The 23,392-nt window shown below is 37.5% G+C and overlaps 1 protein-coding gene and 1 long non-coding RNA gene across 2 annotated transcripts; both read right to left on the bottom strand.

Annotated features, from left to right (window-relative positions):
- Window positions 1-1,385: 1,385 nt before the first annotated feature.
- LOC140224696 (uncharacterized) lies at window positions 1,386-10,264 on the bottom strand. Its single transcript, XR_011899944.1, has 5 exons — window positions 9,758-10,264; window positions 8,267-8,425; window positions 7,232-7,329; window positions 3,909-4,280; window positions 1,386-2,434 (listed from the first exon to the last, which is right to left on the bottom strand). It is a non-coding gene; the product is annotated as an uncharacterized lncRNA (long non-coding RNA).
- Window positions 10,265-11,952: 1,688 nt separating this feature from the next.
- LOC109037234 (uncharacterized) lies at window positions 11,953-16,839 on the bottom strand. The gene is made up of 3 exons (XM_019051805.2): window positions 16,482-16,839; window positions 15,165-15,601; window positions 11,953-12,472 (listed from the first exon to the last, which is right to left on the bottom strand). The coding sequence occupies exons 1-3, from the start codon at window positions 16,809-16,811 to the stop codon at window positions 12,331-12,333; spliced, it is 909 nt and encodes a 302-aa protein (XP_018907350.2). The 5' UTR covers window positions 16,812-16,839; the 3' UTR covers window positions 11,953-12,330.
- Window positions 16,840-23,392: the final 6,553 nt, after the last annotated feature.

The raw sequence follows: 23,392 nt of genomic DNA, 5'->3' as shown, positions 1-23,392 counted from the left end.
CATACTTGACTCTCTGAAGGCGTTTAGTGTGCGAAAGTAGAGCACTCTGTTGGAGAACAACAGAAATGAGATTTAATGAATCGCTTAATCCCTACTCCGTTCGTTCTCCGACAGATTGAGCTACTTGCGCATATAAAACGCCTTCAGAGAGTCGAGTATGTAATTAGTTAAAACCTGCACGCACAACATACTCGTAACAACAATTGCTGCAGACGCAGCTGAAGGCGAATTGCTTTTGCACATAAAACGCCTTCAGGGAATTGAGTTTGTAATGAGCGAAAATCAGCACGTACAACATATTCATAACAACAATTGCTGCACACGCAGCAGAATGCGAATTGTTCAGCTAGAAAAAAAAGAGTATGATTGGTAGTCTGCGAGAAACGGAAGGGTATGTATTCGATCGACATGAATCGAAACGAAAAATATAACCGTGAACCGACCAACACCGATTCAATGGACAAATACATAAAGAAGCTGATCAAAATCAGTAGAAAGCTTGCATTTACTATGAAAATTTCAAATTGAGATATCTTGAAATTAAGATCAGCCAAGAATTTGATTTTTTGCGATTTTGAGTTCCTACGTACCATAGGCTCCCCTCCTGTACACCGTTTTTGGGTACATTTTTGTGGCTTTTTAGCGGCTCTGGTGCTTGCACTAGAGCTGCTATTCCGGACGGTCCCAGCTGTGGAGTATCAATGCAGCATGTTACATTGTAGAGACCGCGCGTTGGTTGATGGGAATCGGCGCCATTTTCGGCTATGTTCCTTGTCATGACTTTATTTTATTGCATACTGTTTTATTGTTAGTCAATGCTATGTTGTGTATTGTATTTTTGGAATCATGGTGATACAGTCAACAATTCAAAACTTGTTTGTGCTTTTATCTCGTGATGGAAAAAATGTACTTTACGTTCAAAATTTGAAAATTTGAATTTTAAGTTTTCGCGGTTAAGGAAGCTTTAACCACTGGGTTGGAGCCTCCTAGTCATATTACTTGATATCAGCTGATAGCAAACAAAGGTTACCAGGGAAACCGTAAACGTCTAACAACTATCGTGGCCATTGGGGCGATTATTGAAATGATATCGACTGTATGTCGCCGCTTACGACAGGACATAGCCCTATCTTAACTGTGTAATATATCGCAATTCGATATTGTTTTGATTTTTAAAAGGAGCAATTCATTCATACAGTTCCGATTAGTTTTTGCGAACGGGCCCTTAACCTACGGCACTCGGCTACAAAAGTTACAAAACATGAATCGACAGTTGTCGGATTGTACATCAATGACAAAATGTGTCTAGGCCCTCATTCTTGACTACAACTACTGTCCCCAGAGCCGCTCTCCGACGCCAATGCGTTGGAGCTTCCTGCTTGTTTTTTATTTTTGTTGCTTCAAGACCACTAAAGTAGACATTGCTTTTTCTTATGAGCGGGAAATTCAAATTTTGTTGTAACTAATGCTGAATTCAAACGTTAATATCTTGATTCAGAGTAAATTTCGGTAATTTTCATTGCGGGAATCATATTTTATGTACAATTTTGAAGAGGACACGTACATTTAAATGCTTAGATTAGTAATTTAGAGGTCGTTTGTTTCTAAAAGGGAATACGTTTATTCTAGGATAGAGCTCGTTTGTAAATTGAATGGATCACTGTTAGACAGGCGTAAATCAAATAACTCATGAGCTCTAGCGTCCTCAGTGATCAGCAAAAGCCAGGGGTCATGAGTTTTTGGACTTGCGCCCGTTTAACAGAAACCGATTCAATTAGAATGCCGACTTTTAGGGTCTCACCGAGGACTTACATCAAATCGAGGTAAAGGCTGAAATTAGTCTAGTGACAAAGATATAAAGAAAGTTTCGTTTTTTCAGGAAAATCCATTAGGAAAACACAGCCAACGGGTGAGGAGTTATTGCGAATAATTTCCGGTGCGCAGATCGTGCCGTCCGGAAAATGTTAACGGGGAAACGCGTATCATGAAACTCTCACCTAAACAAGCGTTGATGAAGTTTAACAGCGTCGACAAATTGCTCCCAATTTGAAAATTTGTCATGGCCGAGGGTTCCCAAACTAAGACCGCAAATGCAAAACGCTGTTTTTAATGAGTCCACGGTGGTGACTTGTAGCGCGGCTCCCACGTAAATAATATAGAAGTGAACCAAGTAAGAGGCAAAAAAACTAAGGTAGATGAGTGACATAGTGACGTCATTCGAGGCGAATCCGAGGAGAGAGAGTGGGTCCGGCATCTCCATTGGTAGACGAAGCTTTCTTGATGGAGAGGGGTTGAAGAATAGTGCGATTACGGGAGGCAGAAAGTAAAACACAACCAATAGTTGTGAGCCTAATGTCAAGCAGATGATTATTGACCGATGACGGGACTCCAATTCTGTGATGATAGTAGTCCGCAAAGAACCTAGAAGCGGGAACTGGGAGAGAAATAGCTGCTATTAGTCTTAATTAAATGCTGAATGGAATTTGAATTGCTTTTATACTTTGATGTAGAAATAAAAAGATATCTTATTTCACCGATTTTTTATGGTTTTCGGGATTTTTTTTTTCATTTTCAGGACGTTAACTGGAAATAGAGTACCTATATTAAGAGAGTGTGGCCACTGGGTCCCATAAAGAGGCTTAGGACCCAAAAATGGCGGTGCTTTGTTTTGGTTTTTGAGGATGGGAGGGGGGTCATTGCCAACTTTTGACGGTTATCACCAACCGCACTTGCTGCCAACCTTACTACATCTAAGATCATTTTTCTCAAAAATTGCACACGATTAGCCTTAAAAATATGTAAAAAAGTCGCAATAGTGCATTTGGGTACAGTTCTCGTTACGATAAGCAAAGACAACTACATTTTGAATCATTTTGCATTACATTAACTTATGGCGTCCGCCATTTTTGGGTCCTAAGGGCTCCATTCAGCCTAAGATGGCTGAGCCAATCAGAGGTGGTAACTCCAGTGGCCATACTCTCTCAATATAGGTACTCTAACTGGACATATTTCTGTCTAACGGAACTAACCGCCATAGGGGGATAAGGTAGAGGAGGGCTCGGATTGGCGGCGGAACCGGGCGTCAGGCTCATTCCGTCCTACACTCGCAATGCTTTTCCATGGCGCTTAGTTCCGTTTAACAGAACGCGCTATCCGGCATTCTGAATTCCTCAAAAGGAACTCAAATTGGCGCTTAGTTCCATTTGACAGAAATGCGTCAAACTGTCCAATAGCTATAATTTAACGATTATTTATCCTTTAAAAATGTATGTCTTACTCTTGTACCAGGAAAAAAAATCGAGAATCGGACCGCCTGTTTTTGAAATATTGTAGTTGCATAAATTGGACCGCTTTTAGCAGAAAGGAACCAAGCCACATCAGCTATTGCCAAAAATTGGGCAATTTAATTTTTTACATTAAAAACGGTTGTGCGGATTTTTAAGCGAATTTCAGTTAATTTTCCGCACATACGATACAAATTCCTTAAAATTTTCAAAGGAATCCGCTCAAACGTTTTTTGTAAAATATAAGATTGTCCAGTTAAATTTGTCAATAGCTGATGTGGCTTGGTTCCTTTCTGCTAAACGCGGTCCAGTTATGATACAATGCTTATGGAAGAAAACAGGGTTGGCTGTCTGTGGCGTGGCGTTCTTTGCGATACATCGATAGATTTGCCCTTTAAACCTATGGAAAAGGATCGGTGAACAGAGTGTTCACAACTAGCACGTTAATAATCTATTCTTCACCACAGCTTCAATGGGGGAAGTATCGATAATTGATCATTAACGCCTGTTGGCTTCACTGTTGGCTGTTTAATCTGCATCAAAACGAAATCAAAGACTTGCACGGCGTTAGGCAAATTTGAAGGTACTTCACTTACATGTCTAGGGCACGATACAAAATCCTACCTGTGCGTAAAGAAAAATTTCGTTGACTTCCTGGAGAGTTTCAACTAAATAGTCTACTTGTCGCCACCAAAGTACAAGATGTATATAATTTATGGGTATTACTATCCAGTGAATCTTTCGCGCAAGGGTGGTAGGTGCCGTGATGGAGTATTTGCCCTTGGATCCAATTATGAGGAGAACTGTCCCAGTTATCTGAGCGGCATGATGAAGCAGGATTACAAGCACCAAAGGCCATTTTGTCCGAGATTCGTGGATGAAGAACAGTTTTCCTATGATAAATTTAAAATTCCGTGCCGTTTTCAGGATTATTAACTCAGAAGTTGCCACCATCTTTGCGTCCAATATTAGTCATGGAAAAAATCGTTCTTTCTTCTGAAAAAATAGTAACGTAAGTATGAAAATCCCCAAGGAATTATTGTATCATTATTCACTCTTAGCGTGTTCAACAAAAAATGTTGAGCATTAACTAAGCGTTTAGCAAATCAATAATATACACCTACATAAAATCAAAAGTCTTGCCTTGCCGTCAAGCGGGGACTCTTGCGTGTGTGATTTTAATTTGTTCACGGTTGAAAAAGGGCATGTTAATCGTTAATTCTGAAACGACCCTATAATAGTCATTTTCTCTTTCATCTTGCACCCCGTCTTCTTGTATATTTTTTGTATAAAGTCAAATATCGACGGTGAAACTACCAAACCACGTATCTCGGTTTGCGACGTCGCAGACTTCCTGTCATACTTTATTTTTTAAATGAAAAACTACTTAACGTCTAGTCTTGAAAATTTCTGTGATTTTTTCTCTTTGTGCAGAGAAAATTCTGTGAAAATTTCAAGGAATAATATTGATTTGGTGGACTTCAAAAAAATAAAATGCGAGCGTAGATTTTTAAACACCGCAAACGAGATACGTGGTTTGGTAGTTTCACCGTCGATATACATGGGTGATTTCGCGATAACAGGAATAGTTAAAATGTGAAATACCTTAAAAATAAAAGTGCACCAATTTTAACAGGATTTCATTACCTCATTTTAAAGGTATTGAACCTCCTTTTTCCAGCTTTGGCACGCTCTATTTTGATTCAGTGCAAAGTTAAAGTGATTGATAAACAAGCCATTGAATCAGGTATCAGCGCTTCCCGCGGGACTGCTGGAGGTCCACGCAAACATGGCGGCCCTGCCATATTGTGTCGGTTACGTAACAGACGCAGCGTAACCGACACTTGAAAATGTGAGATAGAAGATGATACAAAAGATGAAACTTGGCAATTCTTGAGTTATGAGGTGGAATTGATGCTGCCTTAAAAGTTTTCTAAACTTTGGAGACTTCCTTTTAGTTTAATAATATTAAATTGAGGTTTTTGCGTAGTGAGGAATTAGTGCTACACACCTAAAAATCACTGGTTTTCATAATAATTAAAGTTTTCATTGTAAAAAAAACTGACTTATCAGTAATGGTTTTGTCGAGAAGACTTCAGCGAACAATTGATGGCAATTTGAAACTCCTGACTCCGTCTGGCGAGATAAACACTGCACTCAATACAACTGCAAAAATTTGTTGCCAAATGTGGCGACACCTCTTTCTAATGACTTTTCTCGCTCAATAATAAACATTTCAGTTCAAACTGGCAATTTTCTTGAACATTAGAGTCTCTTTTCAGCAAATATTGCCAAAGAGTTCATGATCAGTACTGATTTGTTACCGCAAATTCCTGTTTTGCTTCAAAATCGGGGTTGGCGACGCGTAACCGACCGGACATTTTCGGCCTTTAAAGTCTCATATTATGAAATATGATAATAATTTATCATATTTTTTAGCGTGGATAGGTTCAGGGACATCATTCCTATTGATTTATTCATTGGTTTTCAATCGTTTTGCCTATATCGTTCATAACCCACGCGACACGACTATTCCTCTTATCGTGAAATCACCCACATAATGATAATGATAAATCTTTATTTGTCAAAAAACTTCACAAACAGGCCAATTCCACTAATCTGTCAGTGTTTTAATTGAATAGAATGTCAATGCCTTATCAATTGAGAAGTATTTTAATCTTTTGGAAAAAATCTCGCCGATTGTCGTGTTTTTAAAAATTAGGGCATTTAGTAAGAGGTTGAAAACCCTCGTTTCCTAGATTAGGAATATGTAATGATAATTCTTCCTCTCCTCTGCTGGCTTTATAAGTAGTAAGTTTTCGGACGAACCACGAACCTCAAAACTTCTTCAGTAGTCTAAATCACGAAATCAAAGTTTCTCAATAATTATACTTTTACTCCATCAAATGGAGAATGAATTATGATAATATTATATTCTCAGATTCACAACTGATAACACTGGTTAAAAAGAAATATCACCAGAATTGTCGCACTCTTACTTTATTGATACTTAAGAACAGATGAAAGATAAAAAAGAAGAAAACTACATTTAGGAAATAAGATTAGTATACATACTATATATAGCACACTGTATTTTAAATATATACATATTACGTAACAACTACAGAAGATATCAATAATTACTTTCAAAACAATGAACAAAAAAACGGCATCAAAATATCCACATACATCTTGAGGAGCTGGTTTTACTTAGTTTCGTTTTGATTATTAATCATTAACTCCACCTCACTCCGATCAGACTGCCTTCCAACAAGAGATGAAACCTCGCTTCAAAAAAATTTGATGAGTTTCATCCTACCAAAGAAAGATTACTCCGATGATCTCCATTTCGCGTCTACAATATGCGCATACATAAAAAAATTATAATTTTAAACTTTAACCTCTCATCACAACCGCCTGACTATATTTTGGCAAGAGGAAGAACTCGATGAAAAAGATTTTGATGAGTTGCAGTCGATCAAGTAAGGATTTGTCCTATGCCATTATTTCATATTTTCCGCGTGAGCCTCAGAGAGCATAAATATATATTTAAAACAGGGCTCGCGTGGTAATTGAGACACGCCCCTCCGTCAAAGGAGCAACGATATGATTGTAACCGCCCACGGAAAAAGGGGGAAAACGTTATCAGGTGTTTTTTCTTCATTTTCCTAGCTTCAATATTACAGCCATCTCGGTGACCGAATCTTTAATCAATCTACTCCTCCTCCGCCCCTTCCATGGACCTTAAAAAAATAATAATTGTTGAACTTGAATGACTTTTTTCATTTATCGTCCTTATTATATTATTTGCTTTTCAAAGTTTTGATTAAAATTACTTTTCACGAACCAGTTTTTGACAGAGGAACTATACAAAAAAATCATTAAATGTAATGATTCACGTGAAATAGAATTATACATGATTTCAATGCAGTGTCGTAAAAACTTACGGCAATGAAGAGTCCAAAAATTACAGATTGTTGTCTTTGCCAATTTTTGATAGTGCTGACTCCAAAAATACGTAAAAACTATACATCAAGTTCGTGTACTGGAACAAAACAAAATTTGTAGAGTACCAAACCAAAATAGAAAAATGATTGTGTAATGAATTACCACTGATGATTTACTCGGTCCACTACTTTAATTTTAACAAATCACATGGCGAATGCGCCTGTTGCAAACTTTTGCTAGAGCAGAATGAAGAGTTGTTTCCTACAGATAATGCCTCAAAAATCACGATAAGCGCATCGGCAAAGTCTGAAATGCACTCATAAATTCACAATCTGCGTACGAAATTTGCGTTATTTTGAGCTTCCCGCTTCAAAAACGATACTACTGCACAGGTAAACATTCTTTTAGAGGAGTCGCTCCATCGTCGGCAATATTCATCATGGCCGACGCTTGCGCAGTTCCTCGCGTAATTCGAGGAGAGTTCAAGGTCAATTAAGGCGGGCGAGGAAAATATGAACGTAAACACGCCGATTGTTATATGGTTTAATCCTGTTCAGGTGTTATCTCGTCCCATCACACGTGTTTTGGCGGACTGGCGTCGGCCATGATGAGTATTGTCGCCAATGGAACGACTCCTCTAACAAAATGTTCACCTGTACCGTAGTATCGTTTTCGAAGCGGGAAGCTCAAAAAACCGCAAATTTCTTACGCAGATTGTGAAGCTATGAGTGCATTTCAGACTTTGCCGATGCGCTCATCGTGATTTTTGAGGCATTATCTGCAGGAAACAACTCTTAGTTTTGCTCTAGCAAAAGTTTGCAACAGGCCCATTGAGACGTTTCTAACCCAATAATTTAATGGGTTGAATCGCCTTCAATTTTTGGCGTAGGCCAAAAAACATACACCGTATGGCAATAGACATCCATTTGGAGTTTCGTTTCTTGTGTTATTCACAAATCTTGCCTATAACAGTGTTCCATAAGTTTTCAAATTCAACCGAAGACATACGTCAATATAATGAATATTATATTCACCTGAAGCAAACTTTCTGACGTCAACGACCAACAGTTGTAAATGCGGAATTTCATCAGTGTGTTTGATCTCATTATCATGAATGGAAATAAAGGAGCGAATTCGGATTTCCGCGCCACCCAGTGCTCATTGAAGTAAATGTTTAAGGATACGTCATCTGCCTACAAAACTCAGAATGAGAGGGGGAAAATTCAGTTTAAAGATACTCATTTTAGGGTGATTATGGTCCATAGGCAAGCAGGGATTTAAAAATCAATCTCAGGTTTTAAAAATTTACAGCAGCCATTGTAACCTAAAAAAACTTTTCGAATGGTAATAAATTATATATTATAAGATATGAATTGTAAATTCACTTTTTTCAGATCTTAGATCAAATCTGGAATTTTATATCAAGTCACGCTCCTTTCAAAGGGAATAAACCAGAATATCACCTTTAAAATATCTGAGAATAATTTAGAATGTATTAAGGAAAGTCACAGAAAATTTCAAGGATTGTTTGTTTGTTTGTTTGTTTTTTTTTTTTTTTTTTTTTTTCAAATAAAAAATTCATGAGCGGACTTTTTAAATATGTCCTATGTCACAATCGGAGGTATGCATTCTCGACATACTATCGATTTTTTTTAAAAATTTAAAGGGCCACAGCTAAAAAGGCCTGATTATTTCGTAAGATCGCGCGACATCCCTTGAAAACTGAAATCCTTTCTCAAGGACGGTTGCAAGGTTTTTTTCCAAAAAATTGTTTGTGATTTTTTTCATACTTAACGAACAATACCAGAAATTCTCAATATTAAACAAGGATTTGTTAATGCTTTTTTAATTACAAAATTTATAGGTGAAATTTTGCAACATTGCAACGCAAGTAATCCTCCCTGGCTATAATTTATTTCTAATTTATAATCAGATTGAATTTTTATCTGTCGCAGGCAATTAGTAGAATCAGGCGTTTTATCAAATGTCTGGGCAGATAGTCAAATTTTGACGGTTTACAAAATGATGTAAAATGGCGAAGAGCTCTCGAGTTTCAATATTTTTGAGAAAATAACTCATCAAATCTACGAAATCATCTTGTTTCTTCTTTTTTAAATGCTTCTCATTTATTTAAATTAAACATTTCAAAAAATCTTTATTTTATGACAAATGAAAATGCACAGCTGTAAATTTCAAGATAAATGTTCGCTCTGGAGCTAAGAAACGCTTAAACTTAAAATACTATTGCAAGATGCATATTTTTAGAGGGAATACTTTTTTACAGGAGCAATGAATTATTTTGTCTAAAATTAGGAAAAGAATCAGATTTCAATCTAAGTAAGAATATTTGACTACTATTTGCTTGGGCATCTGACAAAATGCCTAATTTTACTATTTGCCTACGACATAACCATCTCATGTACTCTGATTGTGGTTTTGTTGCTGCAAATTTGGGGGAGTATTGAGAGACAAATCAATTATTATTTCATCATTCAGCGAAAATCGGGAAAGGAAGATTCTCTCACCATGACTGAAGTGGATCCCGGTAGAACGAAGAGGACCGTGATTACCCCTAAGGCACTCAGAGCACCTAACATCAGCTCAATGTTTTGCACATTAAAATCCTAGAGAGTTCAGAAACACGAAGGGTCATATTTGGACCAAATTTTGAAATAAGGAACCACTATTTCTGGCTCATTTTAGAAACAACATATATGCCATAGGTTTCCCTCTACAGGCTTTAGTGGAATAGCCAGAAATAGTGATTCCTTATTGCAAAATGTAATCCACTTATAGTCGATGTTGGAACATATCTTTTCCTTAGGAAGCGGAAGCCCAATAATGGTTTAAATTGTGATTAAGGGAGGTTCAACGATATCCTTATCCTAGCACCATAAAAAGGAATATGTTTGCCAACTTCCGGTAAAATTCACCAGTATAACTTTGAAAATGGATCATTCAAGGGATTAAAGTTATTTACCATCACAAAAAATGCAAAATACGGACGGAAATACCCAAGTAACACGATTGCAATAAGTAGCAATTATATTGTAAAAATATTGTAATTCAACTGAGTGTTGTGTATGTTGTCTAGCTCCTATTTGAAGAGGCCCCATTTATAGAAACTTCTTGCGATAAAATTGAAATAAGTTGCAATTTTTCATTTCATTGCACACTAGGGGCTTATGGGGCTGCTTCGCAGCCCCTTATTTTTCCTGTACACTTTTCACTTTCACATTTTTTTTTTTTTTATTTATTTTCATTTAATTTTCTGTTTTGTCTTTGAATCGGGTCTAATTATTTCTTTGAGAGAATAAATATAACAAATGTTTTCAAAAATTGTAATTTTATTTAGTAAACTTTAAACTAAAATTTTGTTTTAATCTTCATACAAAATTATTTTTTATTATTTAGGTTTTACATTTGTTTTCAAACTAATTTTAAAGAAGATCTTTTTTTATTTTTTAAATGCATCCGGAATGCAGCTGCATTCCGGATGCGTTAAGGGGTGGGAAGGAGGGAGGGACGGACTGAGAAACTGAAAAAAGTACGTTACGTAACGGTAAATATTAAATAAACTTACATATATATGGATCCTTGAAATTTAAAGCAATAAGGTCCATCACCCGGAATATCAATTCGATTTACAGAGAAAGAGGCAAAAGCAACAGCACTATTATAATTTCTGATATGCTTTATGAAATTTGGAGAATATAAAAATAATGATTTCAAATCGGTATTTGTCCGAATACTCGTTAAAGAAATTAAGCCATTTTGGCAGCAGTTATTAAAATGACCATTGGACATTTCACCCTGAAAATGGCGAGCATCACAATGATGACAAATTATATTCATTGAACCGACTGAAAATTTGGTAACAAAATTTTCATCAAAGTTCTGATCATCAATTTTATACTTCCGAAATGAAGAAATGAAACTTTGATTTTCTATACTAATAACAGAGTTAAGTTCTTGCTTCACTAAACGAACATGCGAAGAATTCTGGAAAACGCGACCACGTTTTGGAGGACGACCGCCTCGGTCATTGAAAATTTCACTCATAACAACTGTTAAATTTAAAATTAAAATTAGTAAAAATTATTATTATTTTAACAAAATCATAACTGAAAAGTTCAATTTTTAAATTAAAAAAAATAAATCAGAAGAAAAAGGATGAAATGAAAATGGAAATTAATAATAAACATATTTATACACATTGAAAAGAAACAGCGTGAAAAGTTCTGATCGGAAATGAGAAAAAAAACTTGGAGGTTATTGCCTTAATGAGGAAAAATTGGCAATAGGAAAAATATGGAACCAATCATGAAAAACCGTAAAAAAAAAAAAAAAAAAAAAAAAAAAAAAAAAAAAACGCGGGAAAAGAAAAATGTAAGTTGATGGCAGTTGAGTGTTGGAAGTAACCTCACTTAATGATGATTGTTGAATGAAAACAGCTGATAAAAAGACAGCAAACAGTAAAGTAAGATGCGTAGCAACAAAACTTTTCCGAAAAACAAAAAACAAAAAACCCCCACTTCCCCTCATCCAATTTATGAGTTTTTAGGGATTTAAAAATCGGGGACGAACCCCAGAAAATAATTTATAGTTTTCCCGAAGCATTGAGAACAACACCTTTCAAATGAACCAACGCCCCTCGCAATTAGTACAGTGGTTGATTCACAATTTCATTCTATTTTTCAAATTAAATATTAAGATTGCCTATCTTTCTGACACATGGAACTCATTTTGTTGATTGAATAAAATCGGCAAAAATTGACCAAATGATGTAAAAATATTGCAATTTAATGGTAAATTGTATTGAAATCAAATTGCAATTTAATTTCAATATTTTCGTAGCACTGTGCTAATTTGGTATATGATGTGTGGTCAAAAAGTTACCGGACTTATACCGCCTTGGCTTTAAAAAAGGTCCGACCAAGCCCACTGTGGCTCACTTGGAAGGTTATACTCTCACTAATACAGAGGTTTTTATAAATCCACGAGGAAAGAGCCTTTTCCAAAGGATGCGGTTTCATATTGCCGACGAATATTGAATGACACGACATCGTGCGGGAAAAGAGGGGTGGGGCAATGCTTCTTAGAATAATAATTTGAAATGATATGCGTTTTTAAGGCCTACCTGAGCAAATGCCAATCCGGAAAGAAGATTAAAAATGACAGTGCCAGTTATGATCATTGCAAGTAATGGCTCAACAGCGTTCTTCATCTTTGCAGTCAATCTGAAAAATTCGGACGGACTCAACGAATGGTAAGTATCTAATCTACTAGGGAGCTATTCAAATGTAGTGCCATCATTCTTGATAGGACCAATGAACGATGTGTGATTCTGTTGGTAGTCATCGTCCATTTAAATCTGCCCTTCAATTCCAGCCCATAGGCAACCAATCCACACGAGGGGTTTTTGATATTGATCTTCTGCAAAACGAAACACAAGAAAATCGGAAACCAAGACTAAAAACAAACAGGATACCTGGGACATTTTGGCGGAGGTTTCAACCCCTCCTCGACCAGGAAACAACCTCTCCATAGAAAAGGCGAGGAGTGAATGATCCATCATCGATATTTTACCTAGGGAGCTATGGTGATGAATCGATTGGTTAGGTGTTCGTTGCGTGCGCCCTGTTTATCGATCCTTTTCCATAGATTTAAATGGCAGATTATTTGATATGTCGCAAAGCACGCCACGCCACTTCTCTGTATAACCTTCCTTTCTTGTTATCGCAAATGGGGGTCTGAGGATTTTTTTATACATTTTTATATTTATACTAGCCGTTCTGGGCGCGCTTCGCGCGCCCGTCACGCCTAGCCGGGGGCTACGCCCCCTGGACCCCCAGTCACTCGCTGCGCGAGTGACATTCGGCTCGCTTCGCGAGCCGATTTTGTAGTAGTTGCAAATTTTTTATCACTATATTTTGAAGATTTCATAGAAAACATTATGAAGTTCTCATTCCACAATTAACTTGTAGAATAATAATGGCAGGGCAAGAAATAGACTATATCTTATGGACGGTTCCCACTTAGTAAAAACAGCCAACACCACGAGAAGGTGAGGAACCATTGTTAGCCACTTTTTTTTTTACTTTTCTGAAAAAATTTACTGAAATTTTAGTTGCGTCCCCTATAAGGAAACACGGAGAAAAAAATTTTGTGCATGGAACCCGAAGCTGATGTGAGATCATATGGATCTCTGAAGTTTTCGGATCACGCATCCGAAAAGTTAAGGTCCATCATCTGCCGAAGTTCGGGTCAGACAACTGAAGTAGTTCGGTATATACCGAAGGTTTCAGGTCACACATCTGAAGTACTCGGTGCATACCGAAGTGTTTCAGATTTCTGACCCGAATTTCGGCAGCTGGACCTCAAGTTTTAAGAGATTCATATGATCTCAACGTCGGGTCCCATGCACGAAGTTTTTTCTCCGTGTGAGTATTAATATAAATTTCAACACAGTCAAACACAGTAGAGAACCAAGGAAATCACAGTAGAACAGAGAAAAAATACCGTCGAATAAATAAAGAAAACTATTATCGAAGAAATTCTAATTATTTGGAAAGTAATTCGCTGGCGTAGGTAATCAATGCGTAGCTGCGTAGGAGCATGAGCGAGATTTATCATCAACTGACCGCTGCTGGCCGGTAGGTACCTGGGTGGGCGAGCGACAATACGTAAGCGGTGGCATATGGTTCGATTGACAGAGGAGTGGGGAACGGTCAGACGTAGGGGAAAGGTTCAGGCTGAACCGTTCAGCACAGCGCAGCGTCAGTCACCGGGTGGGGAAGAGAGTCCGGGAGGGGACACTTCCCCTCGAGTGAAATAGAAAAAGGCAGAATCCTTCGAAGTTTATATTAATGATATTTTTGTTTCCTGGTCGAAGAGAGGGTTGAAAACACCCCGAAACGTCCCAGAAATTATGTTCATTTTTTGCATTGGTTCTCCATTTTCTTGTGTTTTGTGTTGTTAAATTCGAGCTATTTTGTGTGCCATTCTTATTTACTATAAAATTTACATGTGTATTCTCCGATAAACTATGCTAGAGCCACCAGACAATGCGTAAACCTATTGGTAGGTATCGTTCGCTCGAGTTTCTCCTTCAATTTTGCCGCATAGGTGACAAATATCAAGTGCGAGTGGATTTCTACACACAAATAATGATCCCCTCTTGAGTTTTAATTGAACCGATAAATGACGATGAGAACTTTAACCATCGTCCATCCAAGGTCCGCCTTAAATGTTTCTGTTAGGCAACAAAAGTATACCAGAGAGTATATGGATAGTTATGTATCCAAACAACGCATAATGGAACTCTTGCTTGCGTCAGGAATTATAGATTCAAATACTGATTCCTATGAAAAATTCCGCGAGAAACACGATGGTGCCACTGGTGTTCTCCGAAATCAACTCCGAAGCTCAAAAATAGCTCTCATAATGGAGAATTGGAGAGGTTATCTCACGTTACCCTGAGAATCCAACTCTATATCAAAACAAATTCTCTTTGCAAATATGAGGAGCAAATATATGAGCAAGGTTGCCGAGTTTTCAGTTTTGGAGTCCCTGAACAAGGTGACAACCATGTCAATATCGTAGCTCCTTATCTCTGCATTGAAATTATGTCTTGATTTAGTGGTGGACTCTCGGGGTAGCGCGGGATATTTCTTCCATTACCACCTCAACTTTGAGGGCTTTTTTGAGCTTTGGAGCTGATTTCAGAGAAAAACCGCCGTGTGTCTCGCGAAATTTTACGTAGGAATCAGTGCTTATCGCAAATTCCTAACACATGCTAGAGCTTCACTCACCTTCATTGCTTTACACGTTTCAATGAGCTATGATGAACTGCAAAATAAATCTATTAGCAAATGCCGTTCATCTAAGGTTAATTTGCCTTCAATTATGCTGCAAAGGCTATAATCTCACCTATACAAGCGTTGATGAAGCTTAACAGCGTCCACAAATTGCTCCCAATCGGCAGATTTGCCATGACCGAGGGTCTCCAAGCAAAGCCCGCATACGCGAAACGCTGTCTTCAGGGAATCAATAGTGACGATGAGAATCGCAGCTCCAGTGTATAGGGTATAGTTGTGGACTAAGTAAGAGGCAAAATAACTGAAGTAAATGAGTACCCCAATGACGTCATTCGAGCTGACTCCGAGGAGAGAGAGTGGGTCCAACATCTCCATTGGTAGACGAAGCGTTCGTGATGATGAGGGGTTGAAAAATAGTGCGACTACGGGAGGTAGAAAGTATAACAAAACCAGTAGTTGTGAGACTGCCTTCATGTAGAGGATGATTGACCGATGTCGGGACTCCAATTCTGCAGTGATAGTAGCGCGCAAAGAACCTAGGAGCGGGAACTGGAAAAGGAGTATATGCACGCTAATAGTCTTTACGTCGCACGGGTATTGAAATTCGTGTTCTATCCTCAATTTTCGTACGATGAAAACCATATTCGGTTGCAACTCTTCCGTTGGACCAGATTCAATTTTTGGGCCAGAAAATTGAGACATTTGCTCGGACAAAGAAATATGGACGGATTCAATCAGCCTAATGAATTATGGGCTAACTTTAATATCGGACAAAAAGGTGTGGACAAATCATCCTATAATCATTAAGTCTGCCAAACTCAGGTCTCAAGATTGTCGAATTAAAATGAAAATTCACTCCTTGTATTGTTTGTGAAAAAAAAAAACTAACCACTAATAGCACCTTTTTTTAATACTATGAAGAGTACCGGAGCGTTATTCCGGAGTTTATCTCATGCACTCTTTCAAAATGGCCAAATCGTTATCGCGACTTATTTTATCTAGAATACAATTCACGTAAATTTCTTGTAAGTGCGCCCTAAACATTCTCAATTTCAAATAAAAGGTTCCGATTTCGTAACTATTGTCATTCTCGTGATGGATTTGGGGTTTTTAACGTCGCACTTTTCATGATTTTCTGCAGAAGTCAGCCCGATGACTCAACCTCCAACCTGGAGGACCAGCATTTGATTTCGGGGTGCTCTCGTCTAGACAGGCATTTTCTTCAGCTAGAACTCTGCCTACCTGTTTGGCCTACGGTGTGTGTCTAATTCTGAAAAACCTAATTTTTGGTCCTAATTTATTATTAATTATTATGTACTCAAAATAATGAAAGAAACAGCGTTGGCTGTACAGTTTACATAGAAATTAATAATAAATATCTTGCAGGTCTGTCTAATGTAACAAAAGAGGAAAAGATAAAAAGTAATACCTTGGCGCGAAGCAAAATTTCGTTGACCTCTTGGAGGGTTTCCTCTAAATAGTCCATCTGACGCCACCAAAGCACAAAGAATATGTAACTTAAAGGAGCTATCAGGCCGTGCATTTTCCGCGCAAGGGTGGCAGGTGCCATAATGGAATGCGTGCTCGCCTTGGATCCAATCATAAATAGAATAGCCCCAGTTATTTGCAGGACATGGTGGAAAAGGATTAAAAGCATCAATGGCCATTTTATTCGAGGTTTCTTGCTAAAGAACAGGCTCTCTATGATGAGTCTATAATTCCGTGCCGCTCTCAGGATTAGTAACTCATAAGTAGTCATCACTATTGCGCTCCATCCGATATGATTTACTCCTCTGAAAAAATAGTAACATAAGTTTAAAAATTGACGATGGATGTTCACCACTCGATAGCATGCCCAAAGGATGTGCCGTACTCTACATTAGCGCTATTTTCTGAGAACAATGTGCAAATTTGGAATATTGAAGGAACATTTTTTTCAAGTTGGTAGGTTTTAAAAAAAATTAACTAATTGAAGGTTACATTGACGTGTAACCTACGAAACTATTAAAGTCCGTAATTTTTCTTCCAAATATTATGAAACATTCTTTTAATCCACTTCAAGGCCGTCAAGACTGCGTTTCAGCGAGAAATTAATCCCCGCAATTTAGGCGATTTTGAAAAGTTGCACTCTCTTACAGAGTATACTTATACATAAAAAATGTTGTTTTAAACTCTCCCTCACAACTGTCACTCTACATTCCAGCAAAACATAAAAGTACGAGGCAAGATGTTAGAAATGTGTAGAGTCCAAAATATTACGATAGAAAGATCTTTATCTCTGACAACAGTTACAAAGTAAGTAAATAAAGGAATTTTAAAACTTATACTTTGCCTTGTCCTCGTTAAACTTGGTTAGATTTTAAATAATATCTATTCATAATTGTATTCATGGGGCAATTGCATTGTTTTGAACCAGCGCCCTGTAGCTACATGTTTCTCCTTTTCTGTGCTTAATTCTTCCGAAAGATTCCAACGGAAAGTCACGAGGCAAAAAAATGATACATACAAACTTATCAAGAGAATCCAGCAAGGCCGTTCGATGCTTGGTTGTCACTGGTATCATGCAATACTGCAGATAAAGGGTATGATTGTAAAGGCGTGAACGAGAGAGGATAGGTTATTCACAATTACGAAAAGGCTTAAATAAAATTTTAATTACAAGGATTACACAACCACGTGCAGACGGCTGTATAATTTGCGATAGTGAGGTGCATGTGATACCTATGGTTTTCCTGTAGAAATAGACTTTTCTTTCACATGAATCTATCCAAGTAATGATGAATGTATGATGCAATAGATACTTCCTTTATCCTGATTCGGCGAGGAAAAACGACCCAAGTAAAGCGTGTATCGTGCAATTAAATAAAAAATTGCCAAAGCTGAAATCTAGCTAAAGTTTTCACAAGGTTGTTGATTCATCTTATAAGTGCAATTTATAGGTTTTGTTAAACTCTTATTCCTAAATTTTAAACTATTTAATCTATTAAACCTGGTAATAAGTAACTCCTGTATATAAAAGATTATAGTAATACTAATAATATTATGAATCTAAATTCATTGTAGATTCTAATTTGGTTATCTTAATAAAAATTAATATGAGGATAACTCACGTTGAGAGGTTAAACGTAGATAATGATAATTCATCCCCTCATGAAAAATATAAAATTTTTCCTACACCCTATTTTTGTAAATTTATTATTACGTATTGTTATTTATTATTTTCTATTTGCAGATAAAATGCGATCTCAATAAAATCAGATAAGGCATTTGAGAGTGAAACTTTTTATTAACCTTTTCAATCTTTTTTCTACTAGCAGAACATCCTGTCAGAGGCCTAATTTTGGATTCGTCAAAGTAGATTCTTAGTGCCTGTCTGACTAGTCAAAAACTGGTGATGCCATCCACACGTCTTCGGCGATGTAATGGTGTAATTGACGACTGAAGTCGAAAAATTTGTACCATTATCGCAACGTCTCAAAATCTTCGATTATGTTTCACTTTTTGAAGCACCACCACAAATAAAACAAACGTATACCAACACATTTTGCACATAGAGCAAGAGAAAGGACGCAGTCGATGACGGCGCAGAGATACAACTATTCGTACTTGATGGTAGTCCAGGTTGCATCTGCAAAATTGGAGGCGCGATAGCGCGAGGCGTGAAGTTGCAATGCTCCGCGCTATGCTGCCGATAATGAGCTGTCACTCGGATTCTGGAGAACAGTTGAGAACGAGGCCTGAATACATTTATCATATATTCGACTGTATTCACACTCGATTTTTTTCCTTTTTTTTTAAAATTTGATATCTGCTTATTCTTTTTCTGATCTATTTACAGATAAGGCTCACGTGGTACTTGAGACACGCCCTTACGTCAAAGGAACAATGATATGATTGGAACCGCCCACGGAAAAAGGGGAAAGCGTTTTCACATGTTTTTCCTCTAGCTTCAATATTACAATCATCTCGGTGGCCGAATTTTTAATCAGTCAAATCTTCCTCCTTCCCCTCCATGGCCTTTAAAAATATAATAATTGTTGGACCCGAATGATTTTTTTAATTCATTCATCTCATTATATTATTTGTATTTAAAATTTTTAATTAAAATTACTTTTCAAGAACCAGTTTTTTACTGAGGAACCATACAGAAAAGCATTAAATAGAACGATTCACGTGGAATAGAATTATACATGATTGTAATGCACTGTCTTAAAAACTTACAGGGATGATGCGTCCAAAAATTACAGATTGTTGTCGTTGCCATATTTTGAAAGTGCTGACTCCAAAAATACGTAAAAACTGTACATTAAGTTCGTGTACTGGAACAAAACAAAATTTGTAGAATACCAAACCAAAATAGAATTATGATTGTGAAATGAATAACCACTGATGATTTACTCGGTCCATTATTTTAATTTTAACAAATCACATTGCGGATGGAGACGTTTTCTAACCCAAGAATTTAAACGAAGCAGAGTTGACACGAGATATGAGGTAAGAGGTAAGTAAAATCGCCTTCAATTGTTGGCGTAGGCCAGAAAACATACACCGTATGGCAATGGACATGCATCTGGGGTTTCGTTTCTTGTGTTATTCACAAATCTTGCCTAACAGTGTTCCAAAAGTTTTCAAATTCAACCGAAGATAAACGTGAATATAATATAATTATATTCACCTGAAGCAAACTTTCTGACGTCAACGACCAACAGTTGTATATGCGGAATTTTACCAGTGTGTTTGATCTCAGCATCATAAATGGAAATGAAGAAGCGAATTCGAATTTCCGCGCCACCCAGTGTTCATTGAAGTAAATGTTTAAGGATACGTCATCTGCCTACGAAACTCAAAATAAGAGGGGAAAATTCAGTTTAAAGTTACTCATTTTAGGGTGATTATGGTCCATAGGCAAGCAGGGATTTAAAGATCAATCTCAGGTTTTCACAGTTCACAACAACTATTGTGAATTAAAACATTTTTCGAATGGTCATTATATATTTTATAATATATATTTTATAATATAAATTTTATATTTACTTTCTTTCCACCGTACTTTCTTAAATGGCGTTGAAGATGTATTGGTATAATAACAAAGATGAATCTCCTGCAATTTTTAAACAACTGAATCTCCAAATTTAATTTATTATTTTCTTGTCTTCCTTTTTGATTTCCTTTTTTTTCTTTTTTTTTCTTCAAATGGAATAAACCAAAATATCACCTTTAAAGAATCCGAGAATAATTTAGAATGCATTAAGAAAAGTCACAGAAAAGGACTCCCCCTCCCTTCCCTTATGGGAATGTGCACCACGATCGATTTCCAATTTTGTTATTGCATTAAATTTGTTTTTGGATGCTGATCAAAAGTCACAATTGCGCCAACTTTCTACGAGACACCGTTTTTGCAGTATATCGTACAGTCTGCGCTGGAAGTTTCGATAATTACTCGAATGAGTGAGGCCAGCACGGCGGTTTAACGAGGAAACCCCAAGCCGGTGATAGGTAAGGAAAAGAGTGGAAGAAAGAATCTGATTTGGACGGTGAAACTAAAAAAAGCACGGAGTTCAAGATAAGACTGCCAGATTCTCCTCGATTTCAGCAAGTGCTGAAAGACAAATGTCGCCTCACTGGCCTCACTTATTCAAGTAACAATTGAAACTTCCATTATGGACTGTGCGAAATACTGCGCAAATGGTGCCCTCGTAGAAAATTGGCTCAATTGTGACTTTTGATCAGCATCCAAAAACGAATTTAATGCAATAACAAAATTGGAAATCGATCCTGGTGCACAAGCACATTCCCATGAGGAGTGTGCAGGGTTCTCTCAAGGAAATCTGTTGGTTTGCTTCCTTTCAAGCAAAGAAAAATTTCCTTATCCATGAAAGGATATTTGAGTTTTCTACAAAGCAATCGATCTCTATGAAAATTGAAACGGCTACGGCCAAAAGAGCCTAATTATTTCGTAAAATCGCGATACATCGCTTGAAAACTAAAATTCTTACTCAAGAACGGTTGCACGGTTTTTCCCCGAAAAAATCGTTTGTGATTTTTTTCATAATCAACGAGAGATGTTCAATGTTAAACAAGGATTTGCTAATGATTTGTATTACAAAAATTAATAGGTGAAATTTTGCAACGTTGCATCACAGGTAATCCTCCCTGGCTATAATTCCTGAATTTCAAACTAGATTGAATTTGTATCCATCCATTGCACTCTGATTGCGGTTTTGTTGCTGCAAATTTAGGGAACTATTGAGAGACAAATCAATTATTTCTTCATACATGGATAAAAATCGGGACAGGAAGATACTCTCACCATGACTGAAGTAGATCCCGGTAGAACGAAGAGGACCGTGATCACCCCCAAGGAACTCAGAGCACCCATCATCAGCTCAATGTTTTGCACATTGAAATCCTGGAGAGTTCAGAAACACAAAGGGTCGTATTTATAGTCAATGTTGGAACACTTATTTTCCTCAGGAAGCCCAATCATGGTCTACATTGTGATTAAGGGAGGTTCAACGATATCCTTAACCTAGCATCATCAGAAGGAAAATGTTTGCCAACTCCCAGTCAAATTCATCACTATTAAAGCAATTTCCTTTTAGATCTTCAGTCACATTCATACGGCGCAATGATACAACTATTTGAACACTCCGGAATGCATGAGGTATCACACCGCATTTGAAGGCGTTTTCAAAACAGCCAAGTTCCGTTATCGGAATAATCGTTTTGCATAGTTCATATTATTTTTTCTCCATTTCTAACCACTTGTTTAATTATAATCCTTCCATAAAAACCACCCATTTGCTAATTACAATTCTAGCTGAAGCGCACTCAAGCGCATCCATGACCGCAAAAATGTGAACGGAAATCGAAAAGGCCAGCGTGTATGAAGGCTACTTCAATTGTAATCTTCCGTCGCATTTCTAAGGCGCAATGATACAACTATTTGAACTCTCCGGAATGTGTGAGGTATCTCGCCGCATTTGAAGGCGTTTTCAAATCAGCCAAGTTCCGATACCCGGATTATCGTTTTGCATCGTTCATATTCTATTGTTATATTCCGTGCCACTTGTTTATTTTTCATCCTCGTAGAAAAACCACCCATTGTAAATACAATTCTAGCTGAAGCGCACTTCAGCTATGCATTCACCACTGCAAAAATGTCAAAGGAAATCGACACGCCCAGCGTGCATGAAGGCAGGCCCGCCACAAGGGGGGATACTGGGTCCCTGGTACCGGAGCCGGAGTGTTTTCCGTGAAAAACCACTACGAATTCAAATGCAACCCTTGTTTCGTAAGAAAAAGTGAAAGTTTTAATCAAAAATTTTGCAAAAGGTGAATAGATTTTCAGAAACACGCTGGGGCACTGTAGAATTCTTCTTAAATTTTCAAAGAAGTATACATCTTGGAAAATTTCTATCTATTTTCAAGATTTTCAGTACAGAGGGATATTTTTAGTAACTGCCTTTAATTTTTTTCCGTCGTCAGATGCTAAGAGTCTCCATTCTGGCCATCCCCGACTTCAATGGCTCATGGCTCAACTCCCTTGACATGGACAAACGAAGGGGGAGTCCAAGGGGGCCTGGCCCTCTTAGGACTGAAAATAGTATCATATGCCCCCCCCCCCCAAAAAAAACGAAAATTTTCCAGATGTATTGAATGCAACAATTCGCAAGTGTTTTGTGCTGAAAGTAGAAAAAAAAAAAAAAAACATAATTATTCGAAATTGATGGAGAAATTCTTTATGGAAGCTTCAAAATGCGTCCGATTAGTCGAATAAATTCTAAAATTTCTCGGGGGATGCCCCTCGGACCCCCCTTCCCTCCGTGCTTGGGGCCCGGACCTTAAAACTGGTGCCAGGGCCCGAGATGGGATGTGGCGGGCCTGTTCACCAGTATAACCTTGAAAGTGGATTCTCTAGGGGATTAAGGGATTAAAATGATTTACCATCACAAAAAGTACAAAAGACGGACGAAAATATACGATGCGTGTTCAAAAAGTTACCAGATTGATACCGCCTTGGCCTTAGAAATGGTCCGATCAAGCTCAACTGGACCTAAAAATGGTTTTTATAGCTCCGCGAGGAAAGAGCCTTTTCCAAAGAATGCGGTTTCATATTGCTGACGAATATTGGATGACACGACATCGTGCGGGAAAAGAGGGGTGGGGCAATGCTTCTTAGAATAATAATTTGAAATGATGCGCGTTTTAAAGGTAAGCAGAAATTTTACCTACCTGAGCAAATGCCAATCCGGAAAGAAGATTCAAAATGACAGAGCCAGTTATGATCATTGCAAGTAATGGCTCAACAGCGTTCTTCATCTTTGCAGTCAATCTGAA

Source organism: Bemisia tabaci, chromosome 5, assembly GCF_918797505.1.
Source record: "Bemisia tabaci chromosome 5, PGI_BMITA_v3".
Taxonomy (NCBI): Eukaryota; Metazoa; Arthropoda; class Insecta; order Hemiptera; family Aleyrodidae; genus Bemisia; species Bemisia tabaci.
The sequence above is the reverse complement of the archived record's forward strand: the minus strand, read 5'-3'. Positions and strand labels throughout refer to the sequence as shown.